Source organism: Balaenoptera musculus, chromosome 2 (genome assembly GCF_009873245.2).
Source record: "Balaenoptera musculus isolate JJ_BM4_2016_0621 chromosome 2, mBalMus1.pri.v3, whole genome shotgun sequence".
In the NCBI taxonomy this organism is placed as follows: domain Eukaryota; kingdom Metazoa; phylum Chordata; class Mammalia; order Artiodactyla; family Balaenopteridae; genus Balaenoptera; species Balaenoptera musculus.
Genome location: NC_045786.1, coordinates 89,064,546 through 89,082,880, shown reverse-complemented (window position 1 = coordinate 89,082,880; position 18,335 = coordinate 89,064,546). Strand labels below are relative to the sequence as shown.

General features: G+C 41.8%; 1 protein-coding gene and 1 long non-coding RNA gene across 2 annotated transcripts in view; one reads left to right on the top strand and one right to left on the bottom strand.

Annotated features, from left to right (window-relative positions):
- Positions 1–5,728, top strand: part of LOC118889706 — a 7,881-nt gene extending 2,153 nt beyond the window's left edge. The window contains exon 3 of the long non-coding RNA XR_005018601.1: positions 5,609–5,728. This is a non-coding gene — a long non-coding RNA (uncharacterized LOC118889706). The remainder of the gene's footprint in view (positions 1–5,608) is intronic.
- CATSPER2 (cation channel sperm associated 2) lies at positions 3,796–18,323 on the bottom strand. The gene is made up of 13 exons (XM_036841733.1): positions 18,064–18,323; positions 17,426–17,572; positions 16,749–16,922; positions 16,488–16,556; positions 12,284–12,456; positions 11,595–11,750; positions 11,195–11,319; positions 9,769–9,947; positions 9,456–9,555; positions 9,102–9,158; positions 6,264–6,475; positions 5,730–5,897; positions 3,796–3,933 (listed from the first exon to the last, which is right to left on the bottom strand). The coding sequence occupies exons 2-13, from the start codon at positions 17,568–17,570 to the stop codon at positions 3,902–3,904; spliced, it is 1,590 nt and encodes a 529-aa protein (XP_036697628.1). The 5' UTR covers positions 17,571–17,572; positions 18,064–18,323; the 3' UTR covers positions 3,796–3,901.
- Positions 18,324–18,335: the final 12 nt, after the last annotated feature.

Here is an 18,335-nt window from a genome sequence, read left to right as displayed (position 1 = left end):
GGCTGCCAAGGATTCAGACTATGTGCCAACTGAGGATGAAGTGCTTAGGGTTTATAGCAAAGATATCAGCCTTATTCAGTACAAGCAAGTTACTGCTTATACTATGGTAAGGTTCAACAAAAGCAAGACAAGTTCCAATCCCCAGATGAGCAAATGGAAAGAGAGAAAACCAGAACCAACAAACTGAAATTACGGGGGTCCAGAGCACGATATTAATCATGTGTGTTGCTAAAGTGAAATGGATTAGATTGGTGGGGTGATTGGAATGCTCTGTGATCTGGCAGTTGGAATGGAGATACTTGCAAGGAGCCAAAGGAGTTGAGAAATCTGAAGCATCCTCAATCCCCCAAATCAACCACAGGGCACGTTCTGTCTGATTAGAACAGAGGCCTCCCTTTGTAAAGTGCAATTGTTTTTCTCCCTTTTTGGTTTGCCTTTTGTAACTTAAATATAGATATATATTGCTCCCTAAGGATCCAAGCAGTCCCCAGATCTCTTGCGGTTAGGTGAGGTCAGGTGATTAGTTTTGGCTAATGGATAGAGAATGACCTAAGAATTTAAGAGCTAGTGAATGATGCTCCAGCAATCTCTTCCCTGTTGACGTAACCTAGAAACCACACATTGAGATGACAGTGTCATAAGGCCAACTAGCCTAAAGCTCCAGATTATCACACAGCATTTAGAGTAAATTCTTATTTGTGAGTTCTGTTGTAGATTCCTCCGCTCACTGAAATTTATTTGTGACCCCAAAATCAATACCTATGGCATTTTCACAATCATTCACAGACATCTGCAGAGTGGTAAAAAATGTGAGTCGCCTGATGTGTACATCCCCAGCTGAGTTCAAACAAGGCAATACTCCTCTACAGCCATACCACCCTGAATGTGCCTGATCTCATCTTGGAAGCTAAGCAGGGTTGGGCCTGGTTAGTACTTGGATGGGAAACAAGGCAATACTCCACCTTCTTCTCATACTGTAAATCAGTGTCCTTTTCATGATCTATTTAGTGCCACAATTTTAGCATTTTTGTGCTTTTTGTTGGTGATTTCGCTGTTTAAAATGGCCCCCCAGCTTAGTGCTGAAGTGCTTTCTAGTGTTCCTAGGCACAGGAAGGCTGTGATGCACCTTACAGAGAAAACGTGTGTTTGATAAACTTTATTCAAGCATGAGTTATAGTGATGTTGACAGAGGTCAATGCTAATGAATCAACAACATATATTAAATAAGGTGTCCTTAAACAGAAACACCTTACATAAAACACCATACATAAAAAAAAGTTATGTATCCATCCATTGATATTTGACAATGTGAGTGATAACTGAAGATCAAAGGGGGAAACTATGTTCCAAAATAAAAGCTTAATACAAACCATATGTGAAAAAATTCAATTGTATCACAATATCTAAATCCTAACTTCACTTCCAAAATGCTCCTGAGGAACCTTCATACTTACCTGGCATAGAGCCTGAATCTCTTCCTTGACTTGAGAATACTGGTAAAAGTTATAGCAGGGTTTTTAGGTCAGGGCAAGGATAAAAAGGAAGCTGGAGGAGTAATGGATTCATTGCTAGTGGGGCTTGATCCTCAGACCTTAAAATATTTTTATTTAAGCAGAAAAAGTTTGGTTTTGTTTTTGAGCAGATGTTATCACATGGCTCTGGGCTGCTGGAAAGACAATTTGGGGGAAAAAATAGAAGGAGGTAAAAATCACTGTCTTCATGGAAGTTATTTATTATTTGGGGATCTTATGGGGAGCTAGTTAGAACTGGCAGGGATCTCTGTCTTGTTCATTCATTGACATATCCAAACACCTATAACAGTGTCTGGAACATAGGAAAAATTCAAATTTGTTGAATAAATTCCATTCCAATAGAATTGAAACCAGATCATTTTTGTTAAGGAAGGAGTTAAAGAATGAGGCAGCATGCACGGGCCATTCATTTGAGAAGGTTAACTATAGAAAGCAGGAAGGGATCAGTCATCACGTAGCTATAAAGCAGTGCTTTTTGAAACTTTAATGTGCATATGTAACACCTGATTCAATAGGCCCTGAGGATGGGACCTGAGATTCTGCGCTTCTAACAAGTCAGGTGAAGCCAATTCTGCTGGTCCTCAGACCACACTTTGAGCAAAGCTACTCAATGATACTGCTCGATGAGCATTTACTTTGTGGATAGCACATGTAAGATTTATTAAATACTTCCTTATTCTGTTTTATTATATTTATTGTATTCTGATTGCTGGGTTCAATGGATGCTCCAATCCAGATCTTACTGGACCATTCCTTTCTTGAAATTCTAGGGACATTACTCTAGAATGATTATCCTCCTGTCTCTTCAGTTCTTCCCTCTCAGGCTTTTTTCTGGCTCCTCCTCCTCCTATCCCTTAAGTGTTCCCGTTTCTCAGGTTTCTCTCTCCAATCCTCATTTCTTCTATTTGTACTTAATAGAAATTCTTTGTTATCTCTAATTCTATTTGATTCCTTTGGGGTTTCTAGGTATACAATTGTGTCTAAAAATAGTATTTGTAGTTCTTCTTTCCAAGTATTTATTTCTTACTATAAGATTTTAATATTTAATATTATATATTGACATTTATTTTTAAAACATTTTTTTGTCCCACATTTTATGGGGAACGACTAAAATGCTTTTCCTTGAAACATAATGTTGGTTATTGGTTTCAAATAATCTTTTCTTACTTTATTTTAAAAATTGAGATCTAATTCACATAAAATTTACCATTTTAAAGAACACAATTCAGTGTTTCATGTATTCCTCATACATGTGTATGTTCATACATGTTAAGCACTCAATAAGTGATAGAATTTTTAATAATAAACATGTCTAAAGACTTGAGTCATCCAACAATGGAACATGATCCCCTCTAGATAATAAGTCACCAGCAGCTAGAAACATTAAAACATTGGATAATCCCCTTTCAGTGACGTTCTATATAAAAGGTGTTTCTACTTTTTTTTTTTTTAATTTTATTTATTTATTTATTTATTTATTTATTTATTTATTTATTTATTTATGGCTGTGTTGGGTCTTCGTTTCTGTGCGAGGGCTTTCTCTAGTTGCGGCAAGTGGGGGCCACTCTTCATCGCGGTGCGCGGGCCTCTCACTATCGCGGCCTCTCTTGTTGCGGAGCACAGGCTCCAGACGCGCAGGCTCAGCAATTGTGGCTCACGGGCCTAGTTGCTCCGCGGCATGTGGGATCTTCCCAGACCAGGGCTCGAACCCGTGTCCCCTGCATTGGCAGGCAGATTCTCAACCACTGTGCCACCAGGGAAGCCCGGTGTTTCTACTTTGACAGTAGATTGACTCTAAAAAATCTGTGGGACATACTGATTTGCCCCGCCCCCTACAGAACAGAATCACTGCCCTCAGAAAAGGCAAGGAAATGGAATAAAGGAACGCTCTTTTGGCCCAGAAACAGGTGAAAATGATGTTTGATTGAAGTTAATGGTGCCCAGGAGAAGCAATGTTCTTAGAGTAGCAATGGAAACAACAGTTCTCAATTAGTTACACTCACAGCTCCTGGGGTCTCCTTACCCCCAACCCCCAGGGTCCTGTACCCACCAGTGAGGGAGAAGGTGAAATTAGGACTCTAGCAGGAAGTAGATGCTATAGAAAAGGTGGGGGTTATAGTGACAAAGCCAAGGAAAGAGTGAGACTCAGGAGCTGTGGAAAGGGTAGAAAGCCAAGGACCATGGGCCTCACTGGCATCTGAACTAACTTTCACCTGATCTTATATTTTCAGTATCCCCTATGTCTCAGAGACAGACCACTGCACAATTATCAGCAGGATTTATTAGACATTTATACTTTGAATTCTCCATTTCCAACACTTCCCTTCATTAATTTTTGCCAAAGATAGCGAAGTCATCCGTTGTCAGCTTTACTTGTCTTCAAAGTTCATCAGTGCCTGCACTGTAAAGAAACAGACTGTGAGGCTGGAGAGCTAAGAATATTCAGAACATACAAATGTTTGGTGAAGACCCTGTTTTTCTGGGTTCTAGGTTTCCACTCAAATTTTTACTAATCTTTACTCTAAATTAAGCCATATGAGTCTGTCCTCTTTGCCACAGATGAATTAATCAGGATTAAAGAAGCCATCTTGCTACCTTCGCCACCCTTTCACCCTGTTCTCCCCAGAACAAATGGGGAGGCAAGGCTGAGGACATTTGGAAAGAGCAGAATAACAATGCAACATTCTGAAGTAGGCAAAGCCTGTCTGACATCCTGCTCTAAATTCCATGTTCCAATGTTATAAGTTCCTCTTATTGCTCTCCTGTGCCCACCACACACACATTCCTCTTCCCGCATTGATATTTTCACTTTGGGCTGACTTCAGCTAGGTATTAGAAGGATAACACTAATCCACATTAAATTGTTAAAAAAAAAATTGCCCCTAACTCTTCTAGTTTTTGTATTTTTAGAGGGAAAATTCATTGATCCAAATTAATCTCTAGGTGGTGAAATCTCAAATGAGAAATTTAGGGAAAATAATTTTGAGCAGGTAGTTCTCAGCTTAAATCAAACTTTACTATTTTTTTTTAGAGAATTTTTTTAAAATTAATTTATTTTATTTATTTTATTTTTGGCTGTGTTGAGTCTTCACTGCTGTGCGAGGGCTTTCTCTAGTTGCGGCGAGCGGGGGCTACTCTTCGTTGTGGTGCGCGGGCTTCTCATTGCGGTGGTTTCTCCTGTTGCAGAGCACGGGCTCTAGGTACGCGGGCTTCAGTAGCTGTGGCACATGGTCTCAGTAGTTGTGGTTCGTGGGCTCCAGAGCACAGGCTCAGTAGTTGTGGCGCACGGGCTTAGTTCCTCTGCGGCATGTGGGATTTTCCTGGAACAGGGCTCGAACCCATGTCCCCTGCATTGGCAGGCGGATTCTTAACCTCTGCATCACCAGGGAAGTCCCAACTTTACTATTTTTTTAAAACATTTATTTATTTGGCTGTGTCGGGTCTTAGTTGCGGCACACAGGATCTTCCTTGCGGCGCACGGGCTTCTCTCTCTAGCTGTGGCATGCGTGCTCAGTAGTTGTGGCGCATGGGCTTAGTTGCCCCATGGCATGTGGAATCTTAGCTCCCCGACCAGGGATCAAACGTGTATCCCCTGCATTGAAAGGCAGTTTCTTAACCACTGGACCACCAGGGAAGTCCTAAACTTTACTATTTTAATCACATATTTTCTCTGCATAGGCTTGACTGTAGAAGGGACTGAAAGGAAGAGGAGTCTGTAATTCATAAACCTCTTGAGGACAGTGGGCACTTGTGGGCTTTCTGCTGACTGTCTAATCCCCATAGCTATTGAACTTGAGCCTGAGGCCCTTACTGTTGAGGTCTGAAAGGTGACCTTCAAAGAGAAGCAACATGTACAAAAGGGGGCAGGCTGCCCAAATAGAGTGAGAGCCCACCTTATCCTAATTTCCAGCAGCTGGAACTGGATACTCTCCTCTTGGGAAATAAGCTCTCAGACCTAACAGGATTTAGGTGTCCCCTACCAGAGAAGCAGGGTTGCCAGGTCCTCACTAGGTTAGAAGAAATCCGGACATATGCCCAGAATGTGACATACCAAACTGTGAATTTGCCTTTTTTAGGTGTGAGGTGGAAATTCAGAGGCTGAGGTGCCAAAACAGCAAACACCCTTCTTCTCCCCAGTTATATATGCTACTCCAATGGACTTAACTCCTGGTCTCCATGGCTGCCCTAAATCCATACCTGCAAACTCTTGCAACTGCTTACGCTCCTCTAGGTTGTACTGAAGCTTTTCTAGCAACTCAAAATATCGGAAGAGTGAATCCCTAGGCCAAACAACACGTTCATCCTGATCCATATCCCTTAGCCCAGGCAGATTCTGGTGCACACGAGTCTCCCAGTCCAACTGACCTGGAGGGAGAAATGCTTCTCAAAAACATATCTAGATTCGTGGAAGTTGGATAAAAGCTGATAAACTCTATGGGGGCAGGTGAGGAGAAAGCAAGGATGAAAGAGGATATAGGAAGGAGAGAGAGAAAAGTATGTATCACCAAGACACCACTTTTACAATAAACAAAGAGAGCCACAACCATACTTTTCCAAAGTGCAGCAGAAGCACAGGGGAAATGAAGAAGCGTGAAGAAAGTAACAAAGGCCAGAAAATCGGACTGGTGGAGAAAATTGGGAAATGTGCATAGTGGGAGAGTTCCTATTAAGACTGGGATGTCTCATGGAGAAGAGGAGTCTGAATTCAACTGGGAGAAACCCTTGGCTTACCAACAGGGTCATAATATCTGGAGTCAGAAGAAGAGGAACAGTAGGAAGATGAATATGAGGAGGAAGAGGAAAATGCAGACTTCTTCATTTTTGACAAGGACTTCTTTGGTTTTGACTTAGATGCTCTTGAACTCTCTTTAGTGGCACTGTGTTTGGACTCTTCTTTAGAAGCTACTGTTAAGTCCAAAGATTCCCCTTGTTGATTGGCATCTCTGTAAGTGAAAGGCAAAATTTTATTGCTTCAAATACATTTACACGATATGGCTAGTTCTTTCATTATTCTAATTCTGGCCCTGGCCTAAAGCTAGGACTTAAGGCAATGAAGGCCAAACTGCTCCCAAAACCTAAGTTTAAGCACATCCAACCTAAATTATCCCATGTCATGTATCCCTATTAGTGCCCCTCACCACATAACGTCTGTGCTCAGTCTTACTCGGGCTTCCACGTTCCACACCCCACCTTATTTTGCAAAGTTTTAGCCCCCCACCCCTTGGCCCTATGCCTATTACACCACAACTATAGCCTCTGCCCCCTCGATTCCATCTCTTAATATTAGAGGGACCTTGGGCTCAGCTCTTTATATCTTCTCCATCTACAGTTGCTCCTTTGGTGATCTCATCTCCTGAGTTCAAATGCCTACTAGATGCAAATTTAAGCCTCTTGTCCAGACCTCACTCCTTAATCCAGACTTGTATATACAACTTTTATTCACTTAGCACCACTTGAATGTCTAAGGACATCTCAAATTCAATCAAAACTGAACTCTCTGCCCACCAAACCTCTTCCACCCACAGCCCTCCCCATCTCAGCTAATCAACCCTTCCAGTTGCTTGGGTCAGAACTTTCATCCTTAATTCTTCTCTCATACTCCACATCCAATCCATCAAGAAAGCCTGTTGAGGGCTTCCCTGGTGGCACAGTGGTTAAGAATCCGCCTGCCAATGCAAGGGACACGGGTTTGAGCCCTGGCCCGGGAAGATCCCACATGCCGCGGAGCAACTAAGTCCATGCGCCAGAACTACTGAGCCTGAGCTCTAGAGTCCGCAAGCCACAACTACTGAGCCCACGTGCCACAACTACTGAAGCGTGTGCGCCTAGAGCCTGTGCTCTGCAACAAGAGAAGCCACGACAATGAGAAGCCCACACACTGCAATGAAGAGTAGCCCCGGCTCACCGCAACTAGAGAAAGCCCACACACAGCAATGGAGACCCCACACAGCCAAAAATAAAAAATAAAATAAAATAAATAAAAAATTAAAAAAAAAAAAAAGCCTGTTGACTCTACCTTCAAAATATATCTTCTCTCACTAGTACCACTGGTACCACTCTGGTCTGAGCCATCAACGCCTCTTGCCTGTATAGCAGCATAGCCTCCTAACTCATCTCTCTGCTTCTTCGTTTATTCTTCCCTCAGTTTATCATCAACACAGCAACCAGACTAATCCTTCTTAAATGTAAGTCACTGTATGTCACTGCTCCGCTGTTCCCCATTTCACCCGAAATCAAAGCCTAAGTCCTCACAATGGTCCCCACAGCCCTACAGGATCAGGTCCCCATTACCTCTCTGACCTCATCTCCTATCATTCTCCCCCCTACTTTCTCTGCTTCAGTCACAGTAGCTTCCTTGCTATTTCTCAAACACACCAGGCATGCTTCTGTTTTAGGACCTTTGTACTAGCTGTTCCGTCTGCCTATAATACTCTTCCCATAGATATCCACATAGTAATCCCCTGACCTCCTCCAAGTCTTTGCTCAAATGTTACCTTTTCAGAGGCCACCCTGACTACCTTGTTTAAAATTACAACCCATATGCAACCCCCCCTCTTATACTCCAATCCCCCTTAACCTGTTCTACTTTCTACTTTTTTATAATGCTTATCATATTTTTAAATTTATTTTTTATTGAAGTATAGTTGAGTTACAATGTTGTGTTAATTTCTGCTTATAGCAAAGTGACTCAGTTATACACACATATATACATTCTTTTTATATTCAATGCTTATATTTTAATGTGTTAATTTTCTTATTAATATGATTATTGTTTACTGTCTCTTTCCTCCTACTAGTATATAAGCTCCATGAGAACGGCATTATTGTTTATTTTGTTCACTGATATACTCTGAGCAACTAATAAGCATTCAATAATTATTTGTTGATGGATTTCTTATTTCTCCTTCTGCTCCCTTGTCCTGAACCCTGCTGAACACTCAGGGTCTTGAATAACATGTTTCATGGAAGGTACTTTTATTAGTTTCCTGTGGCTGCTGTAGGAAATTACCACAAACTTGGTAGCTTAAAACAACAGAAATTTATTCTCTCACAATTCTGGAAGCCGGAAGTCTGAAATCAATGTGTCAACAGGGCCATACTCCCTTTGCAATCTCAAAGGGAGAAGGTTCCTTGCTTCTTCTTGCTTCTGGCAGTTGCCTTGCATCCACTGGCTTCCTTTGGCTTGTGGTTGTATCACTCCAATCTCTATCTCTATCTCTATCTCGACATCTTCTCCTATTCTCTATGTCTATGTCTTCTCTCCTGTCTCTTAAATCCAGTGACCCTTGTCACTGGATTTATTGCCCACCTGGATAATCCAGAATGATCACATCTCAAGATCCTTAATTTAATTGCATCTGCAAAGACCCTTTTTCCAAATAAGGTCATGTTCACAGGTTCCGGGAGTTAGGACATGGACATATCTTTTTGGATATGCCACCATTCAACCCACTACAATAAATAGTTATTGAATGAATGAATTCTCTCTCAAAGCCAATCTTCACCTTTGGTTTTCTACCCTTTCCTCCTTCATGTGTGTCCATCCCACTTCACATATACACTCCTAACCTGGCATCCATTTTGCTAACACTTGACCTCTGTGCCTCGGGGATTAGGTTTTGTCTCCTGCAAAGCAAAAAACACAAAAGAGTGAAGAGTTACACTGAAGCAGGAGTGTAGTAAGGAAAAAAGAATTCTGATCATCCAGTGAGGAGAATAAGTTGTAGTAAAGAAGTGAAGAAGAGTGGGGAAGCCCTGACAGTGGATAAAGAATCCGGCAATATTTTAGAGCTGGGGAGTTCTAACTCTGAGGCAAATCTGTCACAAAGGGGAAAATGGCATTGCGGCCAAGGAGCAGAAACAGAGAATGAGATCAGGGCACCCTCAAGAACTAAAGTTGGGTTTGAAAATGGGGAAGCAGACCTCTGGATAATCTGCCGCTTGAATATGTCGGCTTTGTGCTGAACCTCCAGGTGTGTCATCTCCTCGTTCAGCTCATTTCTGATATTCTGGAAGTTAGTAACTGCCCCAAAGGGCCATTAGGAGTTGGGAGATGGTGGTGACTAGACCTGGGGAGAGGGCTTGGGTGGGGAGACACCAAGTGAAATATCCATTCCAGGCCCCGCACTTTCCTGTTACATAGGGTTCTCTCTCTCCGTAATTCACCAATCCTAGCTTTCGCTCTAATTTCTTCCCAAACACCCCTCTCACCAAGTTTCACCTCTTCTGTGCTTACCCATCATGGCTACTATGATGTTTCGAAAGATAATGGAACCAAGTAACAACCAGAGGATGACATAGATGCTGCTGAAGGTGCGGCTGACTTCAGGCACCTTCCAGGTATCCTGAAGCAGTGCATACCAGTGATCCATAGTAAAGAGAATGAACACTGTCACTACGGAATTCAGCAGGTCCCTAAAGAAAAAGGAGGTGTGTGTATAGACAGAGAGAGCTAATTCTCTAAGAAACACTATCATTCTTACTCTCAAAGCAACATAAGAGCATTTTTTTGTAGTTTGCTCTGACTTTAGCTCCTTTTCTACCATACTCAATTTTTTACCTAATCTTTCTTCAGTTTGAGATTGTTTTATTAGGTTTTCCTTTATCATGAATAATCTATGAATAGCTCTCACCATTCCATCAGTGCCTGGGGCACAGTAGGTATTTAATACATAGGTATTAACTGAATGTTTAAAAACTGTATCACCAACTACACATCATTTTTTTGTAAGTTAATTCTCCACTGTTCTATGGACTTCGCCTAACGGAAAGTCACTTACAAATTTAGCAAACATCATGCCTACTTAGTTTGTTGGCATGAACGGACAGTCAAGTAAATGGATGGATATGTGACATAAACATGGGATTCCAAATAATGAATGATAATGAATACATCACAAAAGGTCTCAGGAAGATATCTAAATTTTCCTTCTTATCCCTCCATATACAGATTATTGAAAACATCAGAGCCTGAATAGAATGAATTCTAGGACTTCCCCAAGTCAATACTCTTACAAAACTACCTGTTAGTCTAAGACAGAGACCTGAGAGGTGCTGACAAGATTGGATTCCAATTCACAAATGACATTGTCTCCTCTAAATCCAAATTGACTTTCTACTAGTAATCAGTGTTCTCTAGACAAAAAGCTTATCAGGATTTTACTTTTGAAAGAATTTAAGTGTGTGCATGTGTAATCTCTACATTTAAGAGATTGGGGTAAAACCAGTGACCATGTTTGAGGTCATAGTAACATTTACTGATCACTTACAATGTGTGAAATGCTGTGCTAAATGCTTAAATGAATTACCTCATTTATCCCTACACTCTTATGAAGTAGTACTACTTTTAATCCCATTTTTCAAAAGAGGTAACTGAGACATAGAAACCAGGGCTTAACCACTGGAGTATACTGCTATTTAAAGATGAGGGTAAGTTTGAATTTGCAAAACCCAAAGCAAACCAGGAATACCTGACCTATCCTCAAAATTGGAGCTAATAACCACTCACTATTCCTTCGCTTTCTCTTTACCTCTCCTTACTGTGTTCTATTCCTGTTTCTGACAATATACTATACTTTTTTTATTACTGTACTTTGGACTAGCTTCCCAGTCTCATGCCCAAATTCTCTCCCCCAACCCAGGCTTCCCCCAGTCCTGCATACGAGAAGAACATGTGATACTCCAGGTCCTGGCGAGTTGAACGGGTGTAATTCTCGAAGAAGTAGACACCAGCCACGGCAAAAATGTAGAAGAAGATGAGCAGCAACATCAAGAGGAAGGTCATGCTCTAGAGGCCATGACCTTGAGTCAGAGCTGGGCCAGACTAGGCTGATCTCTACCTACAGCCTAGTCAGACCCACCCTGGAAATCCCCCACCAAACCCTCACTTCTAGCCTGAGCCCAGTCATCTCTAGAACACAGCAGCTTGTCCCTAGCCCTTTCTCATCGACAACATTTCACAGGGTCTTTCATTGCCTTCTTTCATCCACCCAGACTGTTTCATGTTAAACCCCCATGTTTATCCACCTTGCTCATTTGATACAGCTGCAGCAGTCAAATCACCTTGAGGGCCCTGACCAGGGCCAAAATAATGACTCGAACTTGACGGAATCGTGCAAAGAGTTTAAGAGACCTTAGCACCCGGCAGATCCTCAGCAACTGGAGCCATACGGAATGGCTTGTTACCCCTACCAGCACCACAACCTCAGGAATCAGGGACTGTAGGAAACACACAGATCATGAGTAAAATATACCCCAAAGCACCCACGCACAGTTGCCCCTTCTTTATCTCTTCATTGTCATAGTTCCTTGGTCATTATCCTTTGAAAAGCATTCTCTTGGGGACTGTTTCCTATTCAGCCTTTCTATAAGAAATTACTTGAACCTTGCACTTCAACTTGCTCAGACATTAAAAGGGGATAAATACAGTGCTTAACTCATTGAGTTGCTGTGGAGCTCAAATTCTAAAAAATGCATGAAAAACAGGATAGTTCCTGACATTTACTAAGTGGTTAGTAACTGGTAGATGTTATTGCTGGGGTTAATGTTGTGATCAGATTCTTCCTTGCTCCTAATACCAACAACTCCTACCATACCTGACTTCTAGAGAAAAAAAAAATCAAAATAAGGAGGTTAGGTACATTTCTATTTGTTTCTTCCTGTGCTCTAATTATCTTAACTTTTCTTGTCTTTGATTCACATAGGCACATTTCTCAGCCCAGTAAACTAATCTTCAGGATATCTATCCTTACCAATATGGTGACAACAAAGTCAAAGACATTCCAGGCATTCTTCCAGAAGAGGAAAAAGCTGGACAGCCACATAAGAAGGATCTCCAAGATGAAAACAAGCAAGATGAACCAAGCTGCCACCTCCAGAGTCAGCTTCAGTGGCCACAGTTGGGTATTTGAGGATTCGAGCAATTCTGTGAGAATACAGCAAAGGATGAGTAAAGGGTAAAGAAGCAGGAAGCTGAATGATAGAGAATGATCAGCAACTGTTAAAAACCACAGTTGTGCCCACTGCTATGCTATTTTTCTTTTGAGTTTCTCTTCTTAATGCCGTTGTTGCTTCAGCCTGTGAAATTCAGGGGAGGACAGAATCGAACATGAAAAATAGCTACAACTCATCTCCTGCTGGTACTGGTACGTGTAACAGCTACAACTTACTGCCTTCCCACTCTGGGGTCAGAGAGCCACCAAGGGATTGCTCTTTTTTTTTTTTAATTAAATGATGTTTAATTAATTAATTAATTAATATTTATTTATTTATTTATGGCTGCATTGGGTCTTCGTTTCTGTGCGAGGGCTTTCTCTAGTCGTGGCAAGCAGGGGCCACTCTTCATCGCGGTGCGCGGGCCTCTCACTATCACGGCCTCTCTTCTTGCGGCGCACAAGCTCCAGACGCGCAGGCTCAGTAATTGTGGCTCACGGGCCTAGCCGCTCCGCGGCATGTGGGATCCTCCCAGACCAGGGCTCGAACCCACGTCCCCTGCACCGGCAGGCAGACTCTCAACCACTGCGCCACCAGGGAAGCCCGGGATTGCTCTCTTAACGACCACCAACCCTGTCTGTTCTGTTACCCTGGTACCAAACTTCATGAAGAAGCAATAGGTCTTGAGAAAAGAACGCAAATGTAGGGCCATGATATGGGAAGTGTTTTATAACAGATCTAGGAACAAGAAGCCAGATTCATGGGGCATATTAGGTTACAATAAGAAATTACTTGGTTCTTTGTTAACTTTTAAAGTTTCCCCTTTCTACTCTGCCTAAAATTGATTTTATTCTGCAAAGCAAATTGAATCCTATACTTTCTCTCTAGAACCTAATTATCTGCTAACTTCAATTCCTTAACTCATTTGCCTTCATCTTTCAACCCTCTTCACCTCTTCTATACATTTAATAGATGTATATCATGCTGTAGAAAAAAGCATTGAGATCAAAATAGGTTTAAAAGCTAAATAAAATTTTCTCTCTGAAACAGAACAATCTGAGAGCCTCCAAATGCACTATGACTGATATGCCTGGCAGTTAATAGAGACAAGAGAATACTCAATCACCATGAACAACACAAATTGCTGTGTAGATTTTGACACTTACAGTTTTAAATTGTTATTGCTTTTAGCAATGTTTTGGCTAATTACATTAATGAAGTAAGGAACACTGATGTTGAAATACAACTTAACGAAGAGCAAAAGAATAATTCTGCAAGTTTATCTCAAGACAATCTTCATCAGATTCTATAAATTGCATTCATCTGATAGAAAATTTTATATGGTGCATCAAAATATCTCTAGAACCTCAAAAATCAGTGTTTAAATTACAATAATGTTGTACTCAGTTTTTTGTTGGAAATAAGGACTATTCACACTCACGATGTGTTATTTTCAGAGAAGGGCTTGCAAATGAGCCAAATCTTTTTTCTTTTCTCACTTTCTCACCATTTAGAAACAAAATATGAAAATTATAAAAATAAGCCCATTGATGTTTAAAGTGCAAAGTAGAATTACCAATATCATTATGGAAGTAGATTTTTTTTCTATTTTTTTATGCCCAAACACATAATTAAATTTCCACCTACACTTTAACATATAACATGTATTTAACATACAATACACAATGTTGTAAACCTAAAACTAATATATGTTATATCTAAACTTTTTAAAAGAAACAGAAAATTTAGAAATATAATACATAGGGAATTTCCTGGCGGCCCAGGGTCCAGTGGTTCAGACTCGGTGCTTTCACTGCCATGGGCCCAGGTTCAATCCCTGGTCAGGCAACTAAGATCCCGCAAGCCACTTGACACAGACAAAAAAACCCCAAAAAACCATAAATTAAATATATTTGATCCCCAAACCGAACTTAATATATAATGTCACTTAAAAATTCATTTGTAGACAAATCATATATTTTCTTTAAAAAAAGCATGATCGGGCTTCCCTGGTGGCACAGTGGTTGAGAGTCTGCCTGCCGGTGCAGGGGACGCGGGTTCGAGCCCTGGTCTGGGAGGATCCCGCATGCCGCGGAGCAACTCGGCCCGTGAGCCACAATTACTGAGCCTGCGCGTCTGGAGCCTGTGCTCGGCAACGAGAGGCCGCGATAGTGAGAGGCCCGCGCACCGCAATGAAGAGTGGCCCCCGCACCGCGATGAAGAGTGGCCCCCGCTTGCCGCAACTAGAGAAAGCCCTCGCACAGAAACGAAAACCCAACAAAGCCATACATACATACATACATAAATAAAAAGAATGTAAGCAGAGAAGAATAGCATTAAAAAAAAAAATTAAAAAAAAAAAAAGCATGATCACTTATGAAATGGCAAAAGTAAAAATTTGCTTACATTTTATGATTATTAAAATTATATAATAAACACTAAAAGACAATATTTAGCAACATGTTGGTCTAAATTATCATTTTTACTTCAACTTTCTTCTCCATATCACAGAAAAAATGTGATAAAATAAAATGATTAAAATTACTATGGAGGTTTTCAAGGTTATATATGTTTTTCTGGGAAACAAAATCATAAGACAAAAAAGATTGGGGAGCTTTGATCTAGAGAACTGTTTTTCCTTATCTATAACAGCATTCTTTATGATCTGGAAAATTGCATTTTAAAAGTCTAAACAAAGTCTTAATGTTTATCACACGAATTAGTCTATTCAAAGAAATCTGTCACAAATTATTTCCCTTTGCAAAATCCCTCCTGTCTTTCTACCATGAGAATGTACTTAATAAGATACAATTTTCATGAGCTTGCCAGGTGATTCCCACTCAGGCAATCCACCTATCCTCTGGCACAGTGATCATGTTTCATATTCAGCTGTTTTACCAAAAAGAATGGTTAGTGCTATTCTATTTTGATTTGTCTGTTAGATCCAGGGAATCCCATATATTTACTGCTATTTACTTTATTCCAAGGCTGAAATCTATATCCCTAATCCCACAAGGCAAATACTTGCCAATTATCATTATCAAAGCATATAGTATACCGCAGTTGGTCAATGACACCAAATACTGTTGTGTATTTAAATGCCTTTGACCTGATTCCATTAAAAGACTATTTTTTTTTAATTTACTTTTAATTTTTATTATTTATTTTTTGGCTGTGTTGGGTCTTCGTTGCTGCGCGGGCTTTCTCTAGTTGCGGCGAGTGGGGGCTACTCTTTGTTGCAGTGCACGGGCTTCTCTTAGGGCTCTAGAGTGCAGGCTCAGTCGTCGTGGTGCACAGGCTTAGTTGCTCCGTGGCATGTGGGATCTTCCCGGACCAGGGCTTGAACCCATGTCTCCTGCATTGGCAGGCGGATTCTCAACCACTGAGCCACCAGGGAAGTCCAAAAGACTATTTTTAAAGTGGGAAACTTTCCCAAAATAGTGAGGATGAAACAAGGAAGTGAGTACTTCTACTGTCCTTTCTGAGCAGTTTGTTTGAGATGATAATCAAATGAGGTCATTGATTCTCCACACATTCTTTTGCTTTTAATACATTTCATAAAATTTATGATTGGTTTTAGAGTCATCTACTCTTTAAGTCATTTTTTTGGCTCATCTAATATCTTAGTTGTAACTTTACATACATTGTGAGTTTTCTTATTTGTACTTAATCTTTCTAAACATATTTGTAAAAATGTAAATGTTGGATCACTTTCTGATAGGTACCAATATCTCTATTAGAAAAGATTCATTCAAATTATTAGACTAACACAAGAAATGCAACTGGTCTTCCCATCTCCAATTCCTTGTGAGACTACTACACCCCACCTCTAAGTGTCTAGACTACCTTATATCTACTACACTTCAGAGCCCTTCAAATATTTCTAGGTCTTAGCAGTTGCACAAATCCTACTCCAAGAGACTTAATTGTCCCTATCACAATTCAAATAACATTCAAATGTATAAAATGATCAACTTAAAAGGAAAAATGACTCCCACCCTTTCATTCAATGTGAGTTCTCACCTATTTCAACCATCAGTACAATTGTATTCAGAAAGATGAGGAAGATGATAAAGTTTCTGAAGAGAGGACCTGTTTTCTCTTAAGAAAACATAGAGTGGAGTTCTTTCTGGTTTAGGCATGTGACATAATTAGGGCAAGAAAGAACCGGTGAGAATGAGAAGAAAATGGAGTTTGGGAAGGGAAAAATAAGTCAATAGGCAGATGATGAGGCAAGAGAGACCGTAAAGCCATGCGATAAAAATGAGTGGCATGAAAGGATACACTCAAGGACCCATCCAGCCCACAAGGAAAGAGGTGGACGCTCGCTGCAGCGCACTCGAAGGGTGCTCATCAGTCTCTGGGCGTGTGTAATCCGTTCTACATGACGAGGCTTAATGGAGAAGCGCACAAGCTGGTGTTGATCTCCCAACATAAGTTTCTTCTGACAGGAAGGATCTACACCAAAAATAAAAAAGGGACAGTGGATAAATATATAAAGAAGTCTTTGGGAGTATCAAGAGCAGGTAGGATTGGGGGCAGGAACACTGGTTACGTAATGGGCCCCCTAGTGCAGGGGCTTACCTTGCTGCTCCTTCACACAGCAACTAATACTATTTTGGAGTAAGAGCTAACCTATTGCTTACGACCAACACTGTCCATGCCCAGAATAAAGGCTGCAGGTTCAACCCTCAAAGTTTTAAGTGTCTTTGGTAGAAACTTCCAAGTCAGCCAGGGCTTACAGTTACCCTAGGCCTAAAAGTGAGTGACACGGGTTCCATCTCCTGGATTCAGAGTTTTATTTATAAAGCCTTTATCAAGTTTGGTGTAACTTCCAAACTAGCAACCAAACCAATCTCCCCTGAAATTTCCACCCTTAAAATTGCCTCTCTGCTTCCTACTGTTTGGAGGGTGTGGATGGGAGTCTTAAATTCATCCTAGTGAAGAAACAGGCTGCTGACCAAGTATCTCTCGAACAGTGTGCCGTGGCACAGCTTGGCTCAAGCCGTGCAGATGCTCAAGGAGAGAGAAAGTATCAATGAGTCGGGAACGAATGGCATCAGCCCGGGGCAGTTGCATGTGTCCTACTGGGTGATAAGTGGCCATGTCTGTTAAGAAAATAAAAGAATCGAGTGTCATTTCATTTTTGGGGTTGCACCAAGCCTTAGAGGTTCTCTTCCCTTCCTCCCAACCTCTTTGCCCTTAAGAAGACAAACACATTGTACCCAGACTCAACGCTTTCTGAAACAAATGAGACAGGAGTCATTACAGAGAATCTGCGTAGTTGACTAAGTGGACAGGCACCTTCACCTGTGTGACAGCATTTCTAGTTAAAAGCAGCAGCCACAAAAAGCAGGAGTCCCGGGGGTGGACAAAGAGGAATTCAGGCACCACCTGGACCTGAGGTATCAGGTAATGCGATGAGGTGGGTCAGTGGGAGGGCTTGGGACTGCCGCCAAAAGAAAAACCAAGTTAAGAGGAACTGGACAAAATGCAACAGCCTGACATTTTGAAAATGTGTCCCGTCCCAAGTGTGTCCACTCCAACGCGCTCCCTCGGGTGCCAGCTCCCTCTCTCAATTCCCACTTCTGGGCCTCACCTTTGCCCAGGCTCTCTCCCGCCCACTCAGCCCTGACTTCACTCCTCCGCCTCCGGCTCTGACGCCCCCTGAGCTCGGCTCTCCCCACGCGGGGCAAGCTCAGGGTCGGCTCCCCGCGCCGCAGCGCCACACGTCCAGCTCCGCCAGCCCGCCCGCTCCCGGGTTCCGGCTCGCCCCGGGCCCACCCCCAGCACCAGTCCCGGGCGCCAGGACCCTCCCGGCCTCGCTCGCCCCGGCGCCCGTTGCCTCCGCCCAGCCCCGCTCTCCGGCCA